The 20,802-nt window shown below is 49.3% G+C and overlaps 1 protein-coding gene across 3 annotated transcripts; it reads left to right on the forward strand.

Annotated features, from left to right (window-relative positions):
* Positions 1-1,416: 1,416 nt before the first annotated feature.
* On the forward strand, positions 1,417-17,813 carry ASXL1 (ASXL transcriptional regulator 1). 3 transcript variants are annotated; one of them, XM_058036207.1, is made up of 12 exons: positions 1,417-1,477; positions 6,001-6,083; positions 9,149-9,257; positions 10,323-10,443; positions 10,518-10,612; positions 10,948-11,041; positions 11,310-11,462; positions 11,852-12,015; positions 12,111-12,207; positions 12,638-12,743; positions 13,146-13,761; positions 14,484-17,813. In XM_058036207.1, the coding sequence occupies exons 1-12, from the start codon at positions 1,418-1,420 to the stop codon at positions 17,349-17,351; spliced, it is 4,566 nt and encodes a 1,521-aa protein (XP_057892190.1). In that variant the 5' UTR covers position 1,417; the 3' UTR covers positions 17,352-17,813. The 3 variants fall into 3 exon arrangements, with proteins under 3 accessions (XP_057892190.1, XP_057892192.1, XP_057892191.1); XM_058036209.1 differs by lacking the exon at positions 1,417-1,477 and adding an exon at positions 2,001-5,556; XM_058036208.1 differs by lacking the exon at positions 1,417-1,477 and adding an exon at positions 2,001-2,815 and having other exon boundaries at positions 2,937-6,083.
* The last annotated feature ends 2,989 nt before the right edge of the window (positions 17,814-20,802 follow it).

Below are 20,802 nucleotides of genomic sequence, written 5' to 3' on the forward strand. Positions count from 1 at the left end.
ATTTGGGGCAGGACTCAGTGACTTCATGTTTCACAATGCCTCGCGTTATTTTTCTTTCATAGGAAGAAGTCTGCCCAAAGTAAGTGGAAAAATGTAAAAATGAGTAGAGTGCAATGAGTATTGTAATGTGTGTGTATATGTGTGTGTATATATATATATACATATATGTGTGTATATATATATGTGTGTATATGTACACACACGCACACACACACACACACACACACACACACACACACACACACATATATATATATATGTGTAGAAGGTGCTGATGCCTGCATGTGGCACCCTGGGTACCAGAAGTGCTGGTGAAACCCTGCCAGAATCCCAGTCCATGGTGGGCCCCTGTAATTGGTGGTGCTGATTTAAACCAGTTTTTTTATCCTTTATGAGTGCTGTGGGGAGAAGGAGCCTCGGAGTACAACCACGATGTCCAGAGAAGGGAAGTGAAGGTGGGGAAGAGTCTGCAGCACATGTCTTATGGAGGCAGGAGTGTTTACCCTGGAGAAGGAGGCTCCAGGGTGACCTTACCACTCTCTCCACCTCCGTGAAAGGAGGTTGTAGCCACATGAGAGTCGGGCTGTTCTGCCAACCAGTGCCAAGAGGACACAGCGTTAAACTGTGCCAGGGGAGGTTTACTAAGAATTTCTTAACAGAAAGGATCATTAGATATTGGAAGGCGATGCCCAGGGAGGTGATGGAGTCACCGTCCCCGGAGGTGTTCAAGGAAAGGCTGGACGTGGCGGTCAGCGCCCTGCTCTGCTGGACATGGTGGTGTTGGGTCAGAGGTAGGACTCGCTGATCTCAGAGGTCTTTTCCAGCCCAACTGATTCTGTGCTAACCGGCATGCTGGAACTCCAATCGCAGCAGCCCTCAGCGGCGGGGGCTCAACCTCGAGCCCTCAGCTCCAGCTCGGTCCCGCGGCCGCCCCCGGCCCGGGCGGTGCCACTTCCCCGCCGCGGCCATGCGGCGGCAGAGGCCTCTCCCGCCATGAGGCGCAGCGGCCGCCGGGACTTGTAGTCCGCGGGCTATAGCGGTGCTGCGCTGGTGTCACGCATTAAAACTACAACTCCCGGCAGTTCTTGCGGTTTGTTTTCCTTCAAACCAGCCCCAGGCCCGCCCCTCCATCCCCTCCCCTCCGGTCCCTCCGTGTCCCGCCGCGGCCACCGTCGCCGGGCCCCGCCGCCCCGCCCCGCTCCCGGCCCTTTGACCCCGTTGTTATGCCGGGCCCGAGCCGCCGCCGCCGCCGCCGTCTCCCGTAGCGCCCGGAGCCGCCCCCGCCTCGCGCCCCGCCCGCCGCGCCCGCCGCGCCCAGCCCGCCCCGGTCGCCGCCGCCCGCCTGCCGCCCGCGCGCCCAACGGTCCGCGCCCGCCGCGCCCGCCCGCGCGGGAGGAGGAGGAGGAGGAGGAGGAGGATGAAGGAGATGAAGCAGAGGAGGAAGAAGGAGCGCACGTGGGCCGAGGCCGCCCGCCTGGTGAGGCCGGGGGGGCGTCCAGGGAGGGGGCGCGGGGGCTCCGCCGTGCCTCAGGGCCTCCCCGCCGCGTCCGGCCCCTCCCCGAGTAACGGGGCCGGCGGCGCCGCCATCGCTCCTGAGGGGGTAAAAGCGGGGGCCGGGCCCGCCTGGAGGGCGCGGGCGGTGTTGCCGCTTCCCCGCCCGGTCCCGCGGCTTCCCGCGGTTCCTCCGGCGGCCGCTGTGGCCGGGCTCTCCCGCGCGGTTGTTTTTCTTTCTCAGCCCGGTGCGAAGGAGCTGCGACTCGGGGCGGTGCGAGCGCGGCCCCCGGCCCTCGGTGGCGGAGCTGCCCCCGCCGGGGTCCCGCGGCCTCCGCCGGGCGGGGCTGCAGCGGGTCCCGGTGTGGGACGGGAGGTGCCCCCGTCCCGCTGCGGTTCCGTGCGTGCCGGGCAGCGCTGCGGGCACGGTCCCTCTCGTTCTCTTCCTTTCAGATGGGTTTAAAGCTCCGTGCGAGGAACCGGAGCCTCCGGAGAGGGCACGGCCGCTGTCAAAAGTTTCTGGTTTAATTACCGAGGGTGCGGGTACTTCTGTGCACCGGCAGCGCCCCGGGGCCGGTGGCGAGTGCTGGGCTGCTGTAGCGGCAGCTGGGCTGAACATCCCTGAATCAGCCCGTATTTGGTCACTTTTGGGTTTAGGGGATGTGGCCATTGAGATGTCTCAGTCCTTTTGTCTTAAAGAATTTCCTTGTTGAAGGCTTCAACTTCCCAGCCCAGCTCTGCCCTGATGATGTCTGTGGGAATGCCGTTGTCGTTGCACTGGGAGGAAGGTGACTTCTCTCTGTGAAGCCTTTGAGCTGGATCTGTCTTCAACCTCGGTTATGAAGTAGGAAATCTAAAAAAGATAAATAACTTCAGTGTCTTTCAGGGAGCTAGTTAGAGGTTTGATTTAAGGGCTGCATGCCGAGGTGTTTGAGCTGGCTGGAATTTGAGTGGAAGGAGCTGGCTCTCTCCTGGTGACACAGTGACACAGGTACAGCAGTGCCAGGGATGGAGTGAGGGATGATCCAGCTACTTGGATGTGAATGGATCCCACAGTTCCTCCCCACAGCCCTGTCAGTGGTGTATTACTCATGAGGATACATGTATTCCTTCTGTGTAGCTCCTGGCCTTCTGGAGAAATGGATTTATAGAGCTTGAGGGTAGTTTGTTTCCTTGTTTTTTTATGTTGTGTGTGTTTGTTTTGTTTTGCCAGCCCAGGTTATGTATTGAAGCATGTAAACATTCAGAAGGAACAGTGTGGGTGAGTCCAATGAGGCTCATGTCTTGTACTGAGGATGTTCAGGATAACTCTTGGTGCTTCTGAGTAAGATTTTTTTGGCTATTGGAATGTTTTCTTACTGCTTGCCAGGAGAAAACCTAATCAGACAAGCATCTGACTTCCAGCAACTTGCATCATCTTTTGTGTGTAAATGATAATATTTTAGATCCATGTGGCTTTGCTTGAAAAACTGGAGAAGGGCATAAAGCAGCTACTGTGAAACTTCACAGCAGGAGCCTGGTGGTCTCATTCTCCATCTTGCATTTCTCCTTGGGATCCAGGTTCTTTGGACCAGGTGTGTCCCTGCAGATGGCAGAGATGCTTTCCTGGCAAGTGACCCTGGGGGCAGAGGCTGTGCTGTGTGACCTTGCATAAAGTCAGCTCATTCAAACATCCTGAACTCTGAGAGTGAAAAAAAACAGCATTTATAGGCTGCCCAAAGCAGCACGTGAGCAGTCACCTAATACACCTCATCACCCTTGTGTGATGGGGAAGGCATTTCTTCACACAGTTCCTCTCACCTGTCTTCTGGCCAGCACCTCAGGCACGGTGGGTGCATGAGATGTCTAAGCCTCAACAGCATCTTAGAGCCATTGATGAACCAGAAATAGAACGATCTCATACTAGATTATCCACTTAAAGAGACCTACAGTTGCGTAGCTGCACTTGCAGCTTGCAGGACTGATTGTAAATCCACTAAAAATAGATCTTTATTTCACACTAGGCTTACACATGCTCCCTGTCAAAATGCTTTTAATTTCCCTCTCTGACGTGTGCTGGTGTATTTTGTATTCTGCTCAACGTTTCTGAGAATCGCAGGCAAAAGATGTTCTTCATTGCTCCTCCTACAGAGCCAAAACTCTGCACGTTCCATAAAATAAACTTTAAAGGTTCATCTGGATGCCCAAAGCCATGGCAGGATCCCACATGTGCTGTCAGAGCTAGATGAGCAGTAAATTGAGGAAGTGATGTAAACTTCCATAATTAGGGGCATAGGAACCCTCAGCTACCACTGCTGTAAATAGTGAGTGGGGGAAAATTCTGTTTTGGGGGTAAAGTGTAGCCAATATTGAAGTTGTAGCTCTGGGTGGAGAACTGATGTGGTGCTGGGAGTGTCAGGCTGGGGAGGGATAGAAGGGGCAGTGCTGGAGACTGGGATTTGGTGTCTGAAGCTTGCAGGATCCTCTCCTCCAGTTCTTCCATTAAGTGCTCTGTATACTTAATACAGCTCTTGATTGGAAATTGTTCCCCTGAGCATACATTCTTTTATCCGTATGTAAATGCTCCTTTGTGCTCAGTTTTAGGCCACATACTTCACTTGCTGTGTCTGTCACTGCAGAGAGGTTTGAATAATTCCCTGATTTTTGGAACAGACGTGTTGTATTTTGCAGATCTCCCTGGGCTCAGGAGCAATGAGTTTCCTGTGTCAGCTGTCTGCAGCCTCTGAGTGATGGGGTGACAGCTCAGGAGGGAGGCATGGAGACCTTGTAACCTATGGGGGGAGCAAAAAGTGTGATGGAGCTGTATGGAATTTAATTAGTTTACTCTCTCTGAATATGGCTCATCACTTGCTTTGATTTTTCTTTACACTCTTTGTGTTTTCATTGGATTTTAACTCAAGTTAGTTCTCTAATTCTCTTCCCCATGAGGTTCTTACCTCATTCTCAGAAGCTTGTGAGCTTCAAGCATCTGCAGAATACCTGTTGGGTGGATATGAGAGAAATTTCATTTGTAGAATCAAGATTTAGATTGGAAGGACCTTTAAAGATCACCTTCCCCTAGTGCAGGCTGCTCCAAGCCCCATCCACCCATATCACAACACACAGTTGAAGTGCAGAACTGCACTTGGGTTTTTCTTCCTTGTGGAGGGTGGAGATGGTCTGAGGTGCAAACGTTGGCCTGCACAGCTTTGGGGTGATTTTGCTCACGTCCCATTGGCGTGGCTGCTGCAGTGACTCACTTCTAGATGTTACTGATGAAAATGGGGCATCTGGGTCCTTCCTCAGGCTTCCACACCAGTCAGACTGAGAGACAGCACCGTGGTGCTGACTCCTAAAATGTGGGGACAGATGACACCGGGGCTGTGCGTCGCGTGGCCGTGATGCTGGGGGAATTTAGACCATGGTTGTGAAGAAGTTCCTGAATGAATTCCTGCTGCTGCTTTCCATGCCTGTTCCAGACCATGGTCTGTGCCTGTCTCAGCCTCTCTTAGCTCGTGGCCCCAGGTCTATGGAGCTGGGTGCCTTTGCATTCCAAGAGCAGCCCTGTCTGCTGCCGGGGAAGGCGCGTGGTCAGCAGCTGTAGGGTAATCTGCTCCCAAAGAAACTGAGTGGTTTACATCTACTGCAGCTTATTTTTGCTCATTGTTTCCTGTTTATGTGGATAATCTTCTTATCCACAGAAATGTCCGGTCCTCTCTTTGAATCCTTGAGTTTTTGCTTCTAGACATTTCAGAGCAGTAAGTTCCACAGGCTTAAAAAAATAAAGTAATAACCTCTTTACTTCTTTGTATATAAGTGACAATTCTATTCTTGATATAATTTATGAAAGGATGAGTTGTTTTTTATTGTGTTGCCTTTTAATACCTGATTTTCTTCATTTTATTTCAAAAGCAAGCTGTCTTAAGTCTTTTTAGTGTCTCTGGCCAATTTTTTTTTCCCAAATCCTTTACTGGTTTTTTTTGTCCTTTTCTGAATTCTGTCCTCTGACACGAATTCTGACTCTTAACTTGTGGTTCCCTTCCTGGGATGGAGTGAAGAGGAAATGAATGCAGTAATCTGAGGAAGGTACAGTATTGGATTATATAGCTGCACAGTAATACTTTTAGTGACAAAAAACTACTGGATGCTTTGTGGAGAGGTAGGAAAAGGTTTTACATTGTTACAGGTCACCACTGTTCAGTTTGGAAGGTTTATGTGGCAGCAGCTCCATCTAATGTATACTGAAGTCTGGTAAAGCTTCCATTGGGTGGGGTCAAGGCCAAATTCTGCTGCTTTTTCTCCTCCATGATTATATTTCAGTTACTTGGGGAAGAGATGAAGGTGAAGCCTTTTGTGGCTTTGATCCATGTTCACCAGGATCTTGAGGTAGCCTGAAATTTGACTGTGTGTCTTTGCAGGTGAATCAAGCTTGAAGGGGCACATTATTGGGTCTGGGCCACAGCTGATGGAGTAGTTCTGGGAATGTAGAAGCCAGTTCTGTAATGACACTTGGTCTTTCTGTCTTTTCAGGTGCTGGAAAATTACTCAGATGCTCCTATGACCCCAAAACAGATTCTGCAGGTCATAGAGGCTGAAGGTCTAAAGGAAATGAGGTTAGTATTGATGATTTTGTCTAAAGCAGTGTGCAGCATGGGGGAGGCAGTGTATGAAGGCTGGTGTTGCTTCATACAGTTCTGCCTCATCCCCAGCCCACTTTGCTTCCCTTTTTCTCTTTTCAGCCTGGTAATTTCAGATGACAGTACAGACATTTATATACAGATTATGAGGGTTTCTTTTTCACTGATAATAACTGGAAAATGTTCTTGGATTTTTAGATAATATACGGAGTCCCTTCATCCATCTATTGTGAAGTAAATGCCTCTTGCAGATCAGGCCCCTGCATTGTACTGTACTTACCACTCACTCCCATGGTTCTCACATAAGTAGCTCCCAGCTACAATAGTTTCTGCTATTGTGACTTGAGTTTGAGAACAGTTTAAGTTTGATCTCCTCTGATGCTTCATTTCTAGAGCAGACATTATGTTTTAGAAGAGACAGTCTTCTCCATGTCACTGGCTTGTGCTCAGATTCTTCAGCATCAGGAGAGCACAGCTCACATCTCATGGTTGTGGCTCTTGACATTGTAGGAGGAGATGCCCATCTCAGAGTGGATTTCATGTAGAAAAGAACCTGATACAAAGCCTTGGAAAGGGCAGAAGTGGGAGACTGCTTTACTTGGTTAAGTTCCTGTGAGCTTCCATCTGTTTCCATGACAGTAGTAGAAATACAGAGTGTCTTGCAGCTCAAAGAAAGTGGGTAACTGTGATAGTCCAAATGCCTCAGTTGCTGCTGCCTGGCAAAAAAAAAAAAAAAAAAAAAAAAATAAAAAAGGAGGTTTGACTACCAGAGACATGAAAAGCTGCTGTCCAGTGAGGGACTTCTGACAAATCCAGATGCAAGGGCTGTTTCTAGTCTTGCTTCTCCCTGCCTTTGTTTCTGTGGACTGTTTTCACTGTGGTATTTGCATTTCCTGAACCTGTACTTTACCCAACTACAGAAGGTAAACTGATTTCTTCTGGGACCTAAATGTCAGCTTGTTTCTGCTCCTTGTTTGTGTGAAATCAGGAAACAGCTGGGGTGTTTTGAATAGTGAAAATCAGTGACGTGTACAGAGGTGCTGGGTGTGGGACCTGCTGTTGTTTGGAGAGGCATGAGGCTGGTGTGTGCTGCTGCATCAGATTTGGAACTGTTGGAACACCCACCTTCCATGAGCTACAAGAAGGCTGGGGAGGGACTTTTCACAGGGGCATGTAGTGAGGGGACAAGAAGCAATGGACTCAGGTGAAGGAGGGAAGATTTAGATTGGATATTAGGAAGAAATTCTTTGCTGTGAGGGTGGTGAGGTCATGGCACAAGTTCCCAGAGAAGCTCCTTCCTTGAAAGTCTCTGAGGCCAGGCTGGACAGGGCTTGGAGAAACCTGGTCTGGTGAAAGGTGTCCCTGCCCAAGGCAGGGGATTTGGAACAAAATGGTACTCAAGGTCCCTTCCAACCCAAAGTGTTCCATGATTCTGTGATGCTTTCTGAGATCTTCTCTGGTTTGGATATGGGCAGTGATTTCCATAGAAATCAGACAGATTTTAATGAGGATCTTCATAAGGGGAGCTTTGCTTTAATCAATCTTCTGCAACTCTCTCACATAAGTCATGTTACCCCAGCAGGCAGTTGAAGATCTCTGTGCACGAGCTGTCCCCTGCCAAAGATAATAGCAGGGCTCTTCACACACATAAATTATCCTGTGCTTTCCCAGTTTTTACAAGTGACCTGTCACACTTGTGTAAGTAAAGACCAGACATTGGAACGTGTGTCATGTTAAATCCCACAAACCTAACTCATTCCTTTAAAGGTCGATGGTTTCCCTTGGGATATCTGCTTTTCCTTCCCTGGTCATTAATTCTCTGCTTTAAGAAAAGATTGTTTTCTTCAGAGTGTGATTGTTTGCAGGATAAGGGCAGTGAGCCTGTCTGGCTGAATGTGCAGCAGGCTTTGCTGGTGCTTGTATAGAAGCTCTTCCTGAAACTCCATTTCCTGAAGGAAATGTGCTCAGTGCCTTGAGATGTTTTTCCTTCTGAATCAATTCTGAGGTGGGGCTCCCTGGTTGGGGGGTCATGCTGCTCTGTTGGGAGGGCTGTGTTCCATGCCAGGCACTGACATTCCCATGAGCCAGTACCATGCTGAGTTTAGCTCCTTGGTAGAGTTTTAACTGCTTGGTTTTTTTCTTGTTTTGGGGAAAATTACTTAGTTTGCTGTTTTAAGAGAGCTCTGTGGCTGGTGAGTGTGCTTGGAGTGTCTGGTAAACACAGAGGGGAAAACACTGTCTAACAGGACAGAAGGCTGGAAATTTTGTTCACATGATCTGAAAGTGATACAGGGTAACTTTGCCTGTTGCAGTGGAATGTGAAGAAATGTCCAAAACCCAGGCACGTACAGGGTGGAAACAGAAATTCTATGTTTTCAATTTGACAGTGATTTTCTTTGAAATATTTTATCTCAGTCCAGTTTTCAGTTTCACTTTTACTAGGAATGCAGTCAGTAGTGCTGTAATGTGTCTTCCAGACAACTTTCTGCCCGTACATGTGGGGCTTACTGGAAAACACCATATTACGTGGCACAGCAGTTCCATCAGTGTGAGTGTAGGATGGGGCTTTAACCAGGGAGTTGTGTAGGAATTAACAAATGAGAGCATCAGAGCCTTTGTACTGAGCTCTGCTCGAGTAGTTTGGTCAGTGACATATCAGGGAGACATTCCAGTAACATGTGTGTCTATAGTTTGTTACATGTTTCTGCTGCTGAATAAATCTGGAGGTTTTAAAAAATCAGTCCAACACTGAAGGATTCCTGGAGAGGAGAGGAGGAAACAGATAATGAAAGTTAGAAATGTCTAAAAACAGATGAGCATAGCTTTAAAATTGGTGTCACATTTACTGTTGGCTGTGATGTACAAGGCTGATGTACAGGTCAGAATGAAACCAGTGACACTGTTCTTACTGTCCTATAAAGTTTAAAGCATCACGTCTGTTCCCCTCATCAGCTAAAGGATGCCCTTTTAACCACCTCTTTCAGGCTGTTTTCTTGATAATCTATTTCCTAAGCTCTGTCTTTTCTCTGTCTCTGCTGCAGTGGCACATCTCCCCTGGCCTGCCTCAACGCCATGCTCCACTCCAATTCCAGGGGAGGTGATGGGCTCTTCTACAAACTGCCTGGACGCATCAGCCTTTTCACACTCAAGGTAAATGCTGAGCTCTGCTCCCAGCTGAGGGCCAGGGGTGAGTTCTGCTCCCTGTGCACGGCTGTGTGTTACCCTGTCACTGAGCATCATAAGCAGTGAGATCATCATGTGAGAGAGGGTCTGGAATTCATTATTTCCTTGGAGCTTGTACCTTTCAGCTGTATTCAGCCATCTATGATAAATTCTTTAAAAAAACCCCAACTGTTATTTCTTGAATCCTCTTACTTCATTACCTGGTGTCCAGCTCAGGTGGCTGCTCATCAGAACAGATCTGTGCACTCCCTTGCTGCCAGCCACAAGAGAAAACAGCCAACCAAGGAATTGGTCCAAGAGCTTGTAGCGACAAGTAAAATCTTGATAGGAAAATGTATATTCATTTTTCTGGCTGCTTGTTCTGTGTTCCACTACATTCTGTGTTATTTAGCATCAGTATTTTCCTCAGATCTTGAAATCTCTCTGGAATACTTTTTTATTTTTAGTTTATTGTTCCAGTAATATTAAATATTGAAAATATTTCTGGTCCTGAGGTTTTCTTTTGCATTGTTTTGTACTCTTGGATTCCCTGATAAATATCAACTTGATCTCAGCTATTTCATTTCCATCTTCTTTCTGCTGTTAGAAACTCTTGTTGAATTGACACATTTTGCTGAAAATAGATGGCATTGAAATTGCTTTTATTGTACAAGTAGAAATACATCTCCTAAGCTTGCTCTCTTAGTGTTTGGCCACTCTGATGCTGCTTGTTCTTTATAGTGAGATGCTTCTCTTTAATACAAACTAATTACTTATAGAAAATTATAACATATTATGAACCTTTCTATTAAATTAATTATTATTAACCTGGTATTTTGGGTATGTGTTACTTGTCTAGGAAGGGGCTATGAAGTGCTCTTAGTTTAGGTGACTTCTGTTCCGCTGTGAGTCCAAATATACTTTAAAATCCCTTTCTACATCAAGGATTAAAATAGGGGAAAAATTGAAGGTTAAAGTGTACCCAGTTAACCATTGGTGTAGATTTAGGAGGGAGGGAGGGCTGTAGCCACCCCAGTTCTGTTCCCCCTCTAGAAAGATGCCTTGCAGTGGTCCCGGAACCTGTCAGTGCCAGAAGGGGAGGAGCTGGAGGACACAGCAGATGCAGAAAGCTGTGGGTCCAACGAAGCCAGCACTGTGAGTGGTGACAATGATGGTAAGTGTCTGGTGACATTAACCTTAAACTCCAGGACCTACTTCTGTGTCTGACTGAGAGCTCATCTCTTTCAGTGTCTCTTGATGAAACTTCTTCTAACGCCTCGTGTTCCACCGAATCTCAGAGCAAGGGACCTGCTACCAGGGAGAGCTACAGAACTGCTTCCCAGGTAGGAAAAAGTGGAACTAATGGGAAGGATGAAGCCTTCAGGGGAGCTTTCATTACTATTGGGGTGGTATGACAGGGACTGTTTGTGCATAAGTGCCCCAGAGATAGTTACGAGTCTGTATCCTTGGACAAGAAGTGGCAGAATGGTGAGGGATCATGTATGGGAAGACAATTTTGAATTCTGTGCTAGTCCTAAATATAGTGTTGCCTGAAGATTCAGCTAGGAGGAGCCAGGCAGCTCTTTTAACTGAGGAACATGCTGCTTAGAGGATTACTATACTCTTCCATAATGCCTTCATTCCTTTGTTTTGTTTTTGGTTTCTCTCTGGTCTGCAGACAACCAAACAGAAGAAAAAGACAGGTGTGATGCTGCCACGGGTGGTGTTAACACCACTGAAAGTAAATGGGGCACACATGGAGTCTGCCTCAGGTGAGCATGGCTTTGGGGGGGGTCCTAATGACCTCACAGACCTCTCTCAGTCAGTCCCCAGTCATCAGTGTTTGCCTGAGAATTTCTGTAACACCTGCTGAGAATGAGTGAGACTGCAGAGCTGTGTGTGTGTTTAACTCACTCAAAATAGTTGGTATCCTGTAATAGCAGATTTGTTAGTAACAGAGAATTCCTGTATATTAAACCACTCTCCCAGCTGGGCTTTGACTGGTCTTTGCATATTTTTATGATGTTGTTTTGCATTTAGGCTTCACAGGAAGGCACGCTGATGGGGAGAGCAGCAGCACATCCAGCAGCAGCAGCAGCTCCTTGGCCCTGTGCAAAACCAGCCTGCGCAGTAGGACAGAGATCAACAGGGATCCTCCACAGCTGCTCAGGGGCATCCGAAAGCCCACGGCTGGTATGTGCTCCTGGTGAAGGCAGAAAAATAATTGGTGGTGGTGAGGTCCACATGTATCTGAGAAAAGAGCACCAGGAGGCATTTGATGACCTGAGGTCACAAGCTGGGTTTTCCACCTTGAGTGCTAGTGATAACATTGTTTAAAAGATTGGCTGGTCTGAAGAGCAGCATTGAGAATGGTACCTGAATATGACAGAACTGTGACCTCATGTCAGAATTCCAGATGTGGATTTATTAATTACTGTGCTGGAGAGTCATTCTTCACACTTGAATACTGCAGTCTTTATCATGTCTCTTGCTCTTTTTGTTATTGCAGTTTGACATAAATTTCATGCTGAAATACTTCTGTACAACAGTGTTAATTTTATTTGCCTGTCCTTAAACTCCAGGGCAAATGAAACGGAACAGGGGTGAGGATATTGACTTTGAAACCCCAGGCTCCATCCTTGTCAACACAAACCTGCGAGCGCTGATCAACTCCAGGACCTTTAACGCGCTTCCATCACACTTCCAGCAGCAGCTGCTTTACCTCCTGCCTGAAGTCGATAGACAGGTATGAGCACTCAGGTGTTTTCCCTTCCCTGATTACCTCTTCAGTGTGGAACAGCTGGAGCAGATGTGCTGTTTGTCCTGGCTCTGTCCTGCTAGGTGGGGGCTGACGGGCTGATGCGCCTCAGTGGCAGCGCTCTGAACAACGAGTTCTTCACCCACGCTGCACAGAGCTGGAGGGAACGGCTCGCTGATGGTGAGTGGCTTTGCTTTCCTGAGTGCCTGGGGAATAGCTGCTCCTTTTGAAAGATTTTTGGTTTTCTTTTGCAGTTAATGAGTGGGAACTTAGTACAGCTTTGCTGTGTGTTGCCCCCAACTTTTTCTTTTTTTTTTGTTTAAAATCAAAAATACAATTTCTTTTGGTCCCATGGGACCTTCAGCATTAAGTAGTGAAGGTGTAAAGTAGTGCCAGACTTATTTTTTCTTGAAAGGTGGCCTGTCTGTCAAAACATTATTTTTCCTGGAGCCACAGGCAGCATGTGGATCCAGAGTAGGATGGGGAGCAGGGTGTTAACAGCAGGTCTGCCTTTCATATATTTAGCTGCTGTACAGTTCAAACACTAGAGGTTGCATTTGCAGAGTGAGTTTTGTTTGGAACTGAATTTCAATCTCTTGCTTCCATGTAGGTGAATTTACCCATGAGATGCAAGTTCGAATCCGGCAGGAGATGGAGAAGGAAAAGAGAGTGGAGCAATGGAAAGAGAAGTTCTTCGAGGACTACTATGGGCAAAAGTGAGAAATTTTACTTTATCCATGCTTATGCAGGTGGCAGAGTGTGTTTCTCTTTGTGGATACCTGAGCAGGTGCGGCATAAACTCCTTGAAAAACACGGGTTGTGGGGTGAATTGTTCCAGCTGTTGTTCTGGGAAAATCCTTAGTGGGATTAGCTGGGTTCAGCAGAATTTTGTAGCCCATTTCTTCTGTTTCCAAGAAAAGTTGATGGTATTTTCCATCACAAATTTTTGGGGTTTTTATTTCATTCCATGTGATAGCAGTGTGGAATGTGTGGGTTCTTCCCTTGCAGGATGAGTGAATGAGGCTTTGATGACTCTCTGCCCATGTTGGCACTATTCAGTAACACTGAAATTGGGGTGAGCTTTAGCTTTGAGCTGGCTTTTTGTGTTTGCATTATAGGTTGGGCCTGACCCAGGAAGAATCCCAGGCGCAGAATTCAGTGCAGGAGGACGCTGAGAACAGGACAGAGCTGTCTGTTAAAGGAGAAGCGAGGCTGCCGCGCGGGCCGGCCACGCGCCAGAGGGACGGGCGCTTCCGGAAACGCTCCCGGGCCGACCTGCGCTGCCGGGCCAGGAGGAGCCTGTACAGACTGAGGGAGCCTGAGCACACGGAGACTCCCAAAGAGCCTGCTCCCGTGGGGCCAGATCCCTCACTTCATAAAGAGCCAAAGCCTGAGACAGACCTGAAGAAAGATGATCTGACCAGCTCCTCAGCTGCAGGATTGAAGGCAGAGAGTACTGAACTGCACCTCTCTCCAGAGACTTCCAAATCAAACAGCAAATCTGAAGATCCATCATTGGCAGCTACCAGCAGAATTCCCAGTTTGCCCCAGGAGAACTCTGCTCAGGAGTCCAAGGAGCAGAAGAGGAAAAGCTTTGAGGAGGCTGCCTCTGCGTCCTTCCCCGAAAAGAAGCCCCGGCTTGAAGATCGTCAGTCCTTTCGTAACACAATTGAAAGTGTTCACCCAGAAAAGCCACAGCCTACTAAAGAGGAGCCCAAAGTCCCACCCATCCGGGTAAGAGCGAGCTTTAGAGCTGCTGTATCTCAGGGCTGCCGTGCTCAGTAGTATCAAAACATTATTAAAATGTCAAGTGTTGCCATCTTAAGGGAAGAAGTCGAAGGGTTTCATTGGTAGAGCTGGTGAAGTGCCTCTGACTGCCAGGGTTTGCTGTCGTATTTAGACAGGCAAAGAATGGAAAATCATCCCAAGGTCTTTGCACAAGGGCACAGGGTAACCTTGACTTACTCCCTTCATTTGCATTTCTGTGGCTACAGAAACACTGCCTGAAATGAGCTGACTGACTGCAAAAGACCTTGAAATTGTGTTCTTTATCCTGTCTAGTTTCTGAGTTCTTTTCCTTTGCATTTGGACAGAATCTCAGTGTTCCTCCTGACTTTTTCCATGTTGACCACGATACCCATTTTGGTAGGTTCAGGGCAGTCATCCTGGTGTAGAGAAGACCAGTTTGATCTCTGAAGACGTGAATATAAATAACTTATTTCATATTTGCCTGCAGCCTCTGGTAAAACAATATTAGTGTGAACTGAGCTTTACAGATCACAGAGCAGAGGTTGTGGGATCGTGCTGCTTCTCTGCCCAAATTAATTTCAAGTTGAGGTTTTTGTTGAATTTTTGTGCTAAGAATTGTGATGAGCAGTTGCCATCACAGTGAAATGAAACGCATTTCACTGGAGACGGGCAGTGTTAGAACTTACCGCATTTCCCTTTTCTTTCAGATTCAACTTTCACGTATTAAACCACCCTGGGTGGTTAAAGGTCAGCCCACTTACCAGATCTGCCCCCGGATCATCCCCAGCACGGAGCCCTCCGGCCGGGGCCGCCCCGGGGCCCGCACCCTCGCAGACATTAAGGCCCGTGCTCTGCAAGCCCGAGCCCAGCGCGAGGCCGCCACCGCCGCCATCGGAGGAGGGGGTGGCCCTGGTGGGGGGAGAGGCTCCGAGGAAGGAGGCGGTGGAGGAGAATCCAGCGGCCGTTCCCAGCACAGGAGATCCAAGAGAGCTCATGGAAAACGTGCGTCAGATCTACAGCGAGCACAACTACAGCTGTCTGTTCATCTGAGCGGAGGGAAGGCTGACTCCAAAGGGGCTGCTCAGGAAGCCAGCGTGAATTCCTGCCTCTCTGCCACACAAGATCACTCTTCCTCAAAAAGCGAAAGGAGCAGCGTTCCAGGCTGTGCCACAGGGTCAGGGGACACTCGGCCTGGTGATGGGTCACCCAGGACACCGTTCTGTGGTTCTCTGACTGTGTCATCCTTGGACAGTGCAACTCCTGAGAGGCAGGAGGAGAGTTCTGAGCAGCTCCTCCATGGCCCAAGGACCGAGCTCCCATCTTGTGCTGCATCACAGGAGAGCACAAAGCTGGGATGTGTGGTTCCTGTGGTGACCAGTGGGTCGTGTTCTGGGGGGCAGGGAGCTGGGGTCAGTGCCACGGGACACAGGGCTGTGGTGGAACTTGGAGATGTTGGTGCTCCCACCGTACAGCTGGATTGTCCTTCTGATGTAAAGCAAAATTCCTCCAGTTGTCCTTTTCCACCAGAATTGTCATCGGGTGTCTCAGAACGCCATGATCCAGAGAAGGTGTCTGGTTTTAGATATAACAACTCCCAAACATTTCTGGAAAAAGGTGTTGCTGATAATACCTCCAAAACAGTGACTGTTGGAGTGAAGAAAGCGATCCCTGCAGTGTGTGACACTGCAGAGCTGCAGGCAGGGAAAGGCAGTGATGGCAAACTGAGTAATGAGGAACAAAAGGCAGAGGCTCTGCTGCAGCCCTCTGTGCATGGTGACTTTATTTCTCAGAATAGGATAGATACCTCTGAAAAACTCCTGCAGCGAAGGGAGAGGTGCCCCAGAACCGAACCAGAAAACGCACATCAGCCCCTGGAAGAGACTCAGGAGTTGAAGAGAAGTGGAGATGAAGAAATACAGAGTACACACAGTGAAACAACAGACACTGCTTCTGACTGGGAAGGGGACATGGCTGATGAGAATGTGGAGGTGGAGATGTGTTTCAGAAGTGTCAGCTGTAGGGAGGTGTCTGGGAAAGGCTCTTCCTGTCACAGCAGCAGTGAGAAACGCAATGGGATTAGGTCAAAATTGTCTGTGGAGACAGAGAGTCCAGCCTGTTCTGGGGACTTGGTGGCACCCCCACCTCAGAGGTGGGGACCCCAGAAAACTGAGCGTCCTGCCAGCTCTGCTCGGCCTGTGTCCTCCATCGAGACCAACAACCCTTTGGTGATGCAGCTGCTGAAGGGGAAGCTTCCACTGGAAGAAGTTCTGCCAGTGTCTCACGTCAACATCAAGCTGGAAATTGCACAACCAGTGCTGCAGAAGCAGTCAGAAAGCCTCTCCCTGCAGCTGGACAGAGGCAATGGTCACTATTTTGGCAAAGACTCTTCTCCAGGTGTAGGAATAAAGACGAGCGCCCAAAGCAGGAGCGATGATGTTCGCTCAGTGAGATCTTCCAAAGATCCCCAGGAAAAAACCTGTGGATCAGGAGCAGCATTACCTGGTGTAGAGGATCAGGCTGTCCCAGAAAAACATTCCAAAGTTGGTGCGACTTTAAGCTGCCAAGACCAACTGGCAAATGTGGCAAGTGCCTCTCTGAAGTCTGAAGATGGGGACCCTCGGGAAAGAACATTTTCTTCCTGTAGCTTTGAGGAGCAGAAGGAGTTGCCCAAGGTCCACCGGATGCCACAGCACAATCTTTTACCAAGTGTCACAGCAGGTAAAAGCCCAGAGAAGCTGAATGCCTCTACAGAGCCTCAGTTTTTGTCTCCAGGTGTAACTTCTCTTGGACCAAATCAGACAGGAGGTGCATTGGTCAATAAAAATTACAGTGGGGTTCAAGGCAAAAAGCTCTTTGGTTCTGGTTTTCCTTCCAGCCCCAGCGTGAGGCTGCATCACTCCAGGGCTTTGGAACACAGTTCAGCCATGGAAACCTTGTCCCCTGGCAAACAGATTGCCTTGGACAAGGGCTGTGCACTGGGAGAAGGAATCCCAGCTGCCAGGGAGGAGTGGACTTCAAAGCAGCACAGCAGCACCGCGGGAGGGATCAGAAGTGAGAAGGTGCTGGTGTGTGGCAGCCCAGCCAAGAGCAATGCAGAGAACCGGGGGGATGTGGCCCAGCAGCCCACGGAACTGGCCGAGCACACACAGAAAGAGCCACTCGTCATGGACTGGCCCTTCTTTAAGTTTTCAAGGGATCCAGGAAAAGGACAGTGTCACCCTTTGGAGCCTTCATCCATCCCCTCTCAGCTCAATATCAAGCAAGCTTTTTATGGGAAGCTTTCAAAGCTGCAGCTTAATTCCACCAGCTTTAATTATTCATCCAACACTCCGGCTTTCCCCCGAGGCCTTGCTGGGAGCGTGGTGCAGCTCACCCACAAAGCGAACTTTGCTGCGAGCCGGAACACGGCCCTGGCTGTGCAGATGTTTGCTGACAGCAGCAGTGTTGATGAGATCTCGTTCCAGTGCTCGTGCAGCCTCAAAGCCATGATCATGTGCAAAGGCTGCGGCGCCTTCTGCCACGACGACTGTATAGGACCCTCTAAGCTCTGTGTATTGTGCCTTGTGGTGAGATAATAAATTATGGCCGTGGGACAGGTTGTATATTCAGTGTGTGTATTTTGATAACGACTGATCCTAACGCCTGTACACAAAGTACACAAAGTACTCTCTGTTCATAGTAGAAACGCTGTTACACTTTGTTTTGGTGAGGAACGTTGAGCTGCCTTCCCACGGAGGTCGACGGTGCAGAGCTCATTCCTGCTGATGGGGACACCCTGCTCTGGGTGGGCTGTGCCCCATGGGAGCGATCCTGCTGCTTCCTGCTGTCATGGAAATTCCAGCTGTGCTCTGAGGCTGACGCCGGGGGAGAGGCCGATCGCTGTGGCAATCCCTGGACCTTGTGTGGAGGAAATCCTTACATCCAAAGGAACTGGAAGATGGTGTTTGCTATTTCAGGGCTGCACAAGGTGAGGCCCTACAGTCTTCCACTCTCCCCTTCTGCCATCTCCATTCCCGGTTTGTGTGGGAAGTGCTGCTGTGCAGATGCCCTGCAGGGATGGTCCTGTGCAGTCTTTGGATGCTCCAGCAGGATGTGGTGCCCAGGGATGTGCTCTGCAGGTGGTTGTGGAGCCTTGTACAGCCCACCATGTGCCACATGGAACCCACGTGGAGGATGCAAGAAGAGGAAAAAAAATTTCGGGGCAAGTGCCAAGCAAATGCCTTCTGCTGGTCTGCAGGAAGCTGCGTGGCCAGGGAACTGTTCCTGGCTGAACTGGCCCAGCGCTGTGCCTGCCTCCTTTGGCCAACTTCCACAAACTGCTGTGGAACACTGGAGGTTCCCTGGAGCTCAGTGATAGGGTCAGTGAGCTCTGCACTGCAGCTTTGTGGTGAGGACCTGAAACCCCACAGCAGCTGAGCACCTGCGAGCATCGAGCTGTGCATCTCTGTGACCATCACCTAACATTTAAAGCAGTGTTCTTTCCTCTTTTTTTATTTTCCTTTTTTTTATATATTTTCATTCTTGGATGTATAAAGTGAGTTATTTGGCTCCTGTAAGTATCCTCTCTGCATCTGTTTGATCATATATTTATATGTTGTACACAGTACTGGCCAACTCTGTAAATGGATGTAATGTACATAGAGCATAAAGGGGTCTTTTTTTTTTTCCTTGGATTTCCAGGCTCTACAGCAGTATTGCATTAAAGTGGTGTTAGTTATTGTCAGAGCCACCGTATTCCGTCTCGCCTGACATGAGGCTCACCACGCTGGGGTCTTGGTTCCCACAGCCTCCCCTGCAGCCTGGGTGGACTGTGCTGTGCAGGCTCAAGGATGACCAGGTGGGATTTGCTGAGCCAAGCTCAACTCCCCCATTGCTCATTTATGCTCTTGCCAGTTGTTGCTGCACCTGAGCTCCCAGGGCATGGCTGTACCTGCACTGCAGGGAGGTGAATGAACATCCACGTGCATCCAGAGAGGGAGAGCAAAACTGCAATTCTCCTCCTCTCTGGAGCAATTCCTAATCAACAGTTAATTGCTTCAGCGAGGGGGAGAAGCCGCTGGCTTATTCAAGCGGGCAGTAGCAAGAATTTTAGGGAGTTTATTTTCAGTTTTTTCTTCTCGTCCCTTTTCCAGCTCCATCCTACCTCCCTTCACCATGCACTTTCTTTCAGCCGTGCAAGTTCCTCTTTCAGCCACAATCGCGAGGGGTGGAACAAGTTCAGTCCCTGAGATGGTTTTATCCTCAATGCATCCACCAGCCTCATGCCACGAGAAGGAGAGCCCGGTGCCCCGGCCTGGGCAGGGCTGCGGTGCCCTGGGGGCGAGCAGAGGTGTGGAACCTGCTTACCAAAGATGGGGAGTGGAGCAGGGGGCTGGCTCTGCCTCCTGGGGGCCACTGCAGTGTTCAGCTCGGACTGGTCTGGGGGGCAGAGCCCTCGGGGGGGCCTGCTCGTGTCTGTCCCTTGTGCTATTGGAAAAATAAACACTGTAAAATCTGCTTGTGTGGTTTCAGTCCTTTTTCTGAAATCCTCCTCCATTCTAAGGCAATGTGGCTTTTCCTTTCCCCTCTTTTAAGTGCAGCTGTTCCAGAGCTCTGCTCAAGTCATGGAGGGGAGGGGCTGTGTTGCTGCTTGGCTTTGTTAAATCTGGTTTTATGCACTTAGAGAGCACTGAAGGTGGTGCAGCTCCTGCAGAGATGCTGTGTAGCTCCTGGGGAATGGACACCCTGGAGGCTCTGAGAGCCACGGGGGGCTGTGGGACCCTGCAGGGCCCCCCACAGTCACAGGGGCTCCCTGCCCTGCTGGGGTGATGCCTGTGGGCAGCAGCACTGAGGCATTTCCCCGTGTCAGGGCAGGTCCTGCTGGTACTGCAGTCACTGTTGGATAAATGGATCTAAAAATGTTTCTCAAGAGCATAAATGTGATACCAATTACAGTTTATTGAAACTACTTGGAAACTCACTTTATGGCCAAGTCCTTTCTCTTTTTTGGGCAGTAAGGAAATAACATGAATTATGATGTTGTGTGTTTGGGTTCTGCAGGGTGAGCAGGGATCTCTTGCCTGGGGCTGTGGGAGTGCTGAGATCCTGTGGTGACACAATGCCTGACTCCCTGGCATTCCACAGCCATTGCAGAACTGCAGCCATGGCCTCACACACGAGCTGGGGCTGGAGCAGCAGATGGTCCAGCACCAGCATTTGGGGTGAAAAAAGACTTCTGTGGTTTTTGGTCATTCATTAATGTTCTGACTCTGGCAGGCTGTCTGCACACAGAATACCTGGATAATTTAAATAAGCTAAATACAGAGAATGCAGAAAATGAGTGGAGTTGTTACTTAGCCAAGCTTGGCTAAGCCAACTTAGCCAAGTTTGAAACTCAGTATTTAATCCTTCCCTGTTTTACTGGGAAGGAGGGTGATGGCAGCAGGATTAGCTACCTCTGGAATAGGGGAGCATGGGGGTTTCAAGAGCAAAAGCCATTAACGTCAGAATTTCACAGAGCAATACGCTTTTTTCCTTTTTTCTCTCTCTGTGATATTTGTGTGCCAAGTAACAGATTTTCCTCTCTTGGCCCGGCTGCTGTTTGGCTCTGGCTCTGCCGTGCTTGGTGGGGCCATCCTGGATCAGTCTGGCCAGGGGGCTGTGGAACCCTCAGCAGGTGATGCCAACTGGTTTGCAGCTGGTGTGGCCTGGCACTGCTTATCCCTGTGCCCAGCCCTCTCCCCTGCTCCCTTGGAAAGCTGGAAGCAAAGCTCAGCCAGAGACTCAGTCACAGACCCGATGGTGTGAGGGACACAGGGCTGCTGGTGCTGTGCTGCCAGACATGAATGAATTCTGTGGGTGCTCCGTTTGGGATGTGCTGTCCCAGGTGATCCTTTACAAGCACAAACACTCAGGTGGGTCCTCCTGGCCTCGCTTCATAGCAAATCCCAGCAAGGGGCAGCAGCCCACCCCTCTGCCCAGCCAGCATCCCCACACCCTCGGCAGCCTCATTTCCATGGAAGCTGCAAACCCCTTGGACCCTCTGGG

Source organism: Melospiza georgiana, chromosome 17 (assembly GCF_028018845.1).
Source record: "Melospiza georgiana isolate bMelGeo1 chromosome 17, bMelGeo1.pri, whole genome shotgun sequence".
Classification (NCBI taxonomy): domain Eukaryota; kingdom Metazoa; phylum Chordata; class Aves; order Passeriformes; family Passerellidae; genus Melospiza; species Melospiza georgiana.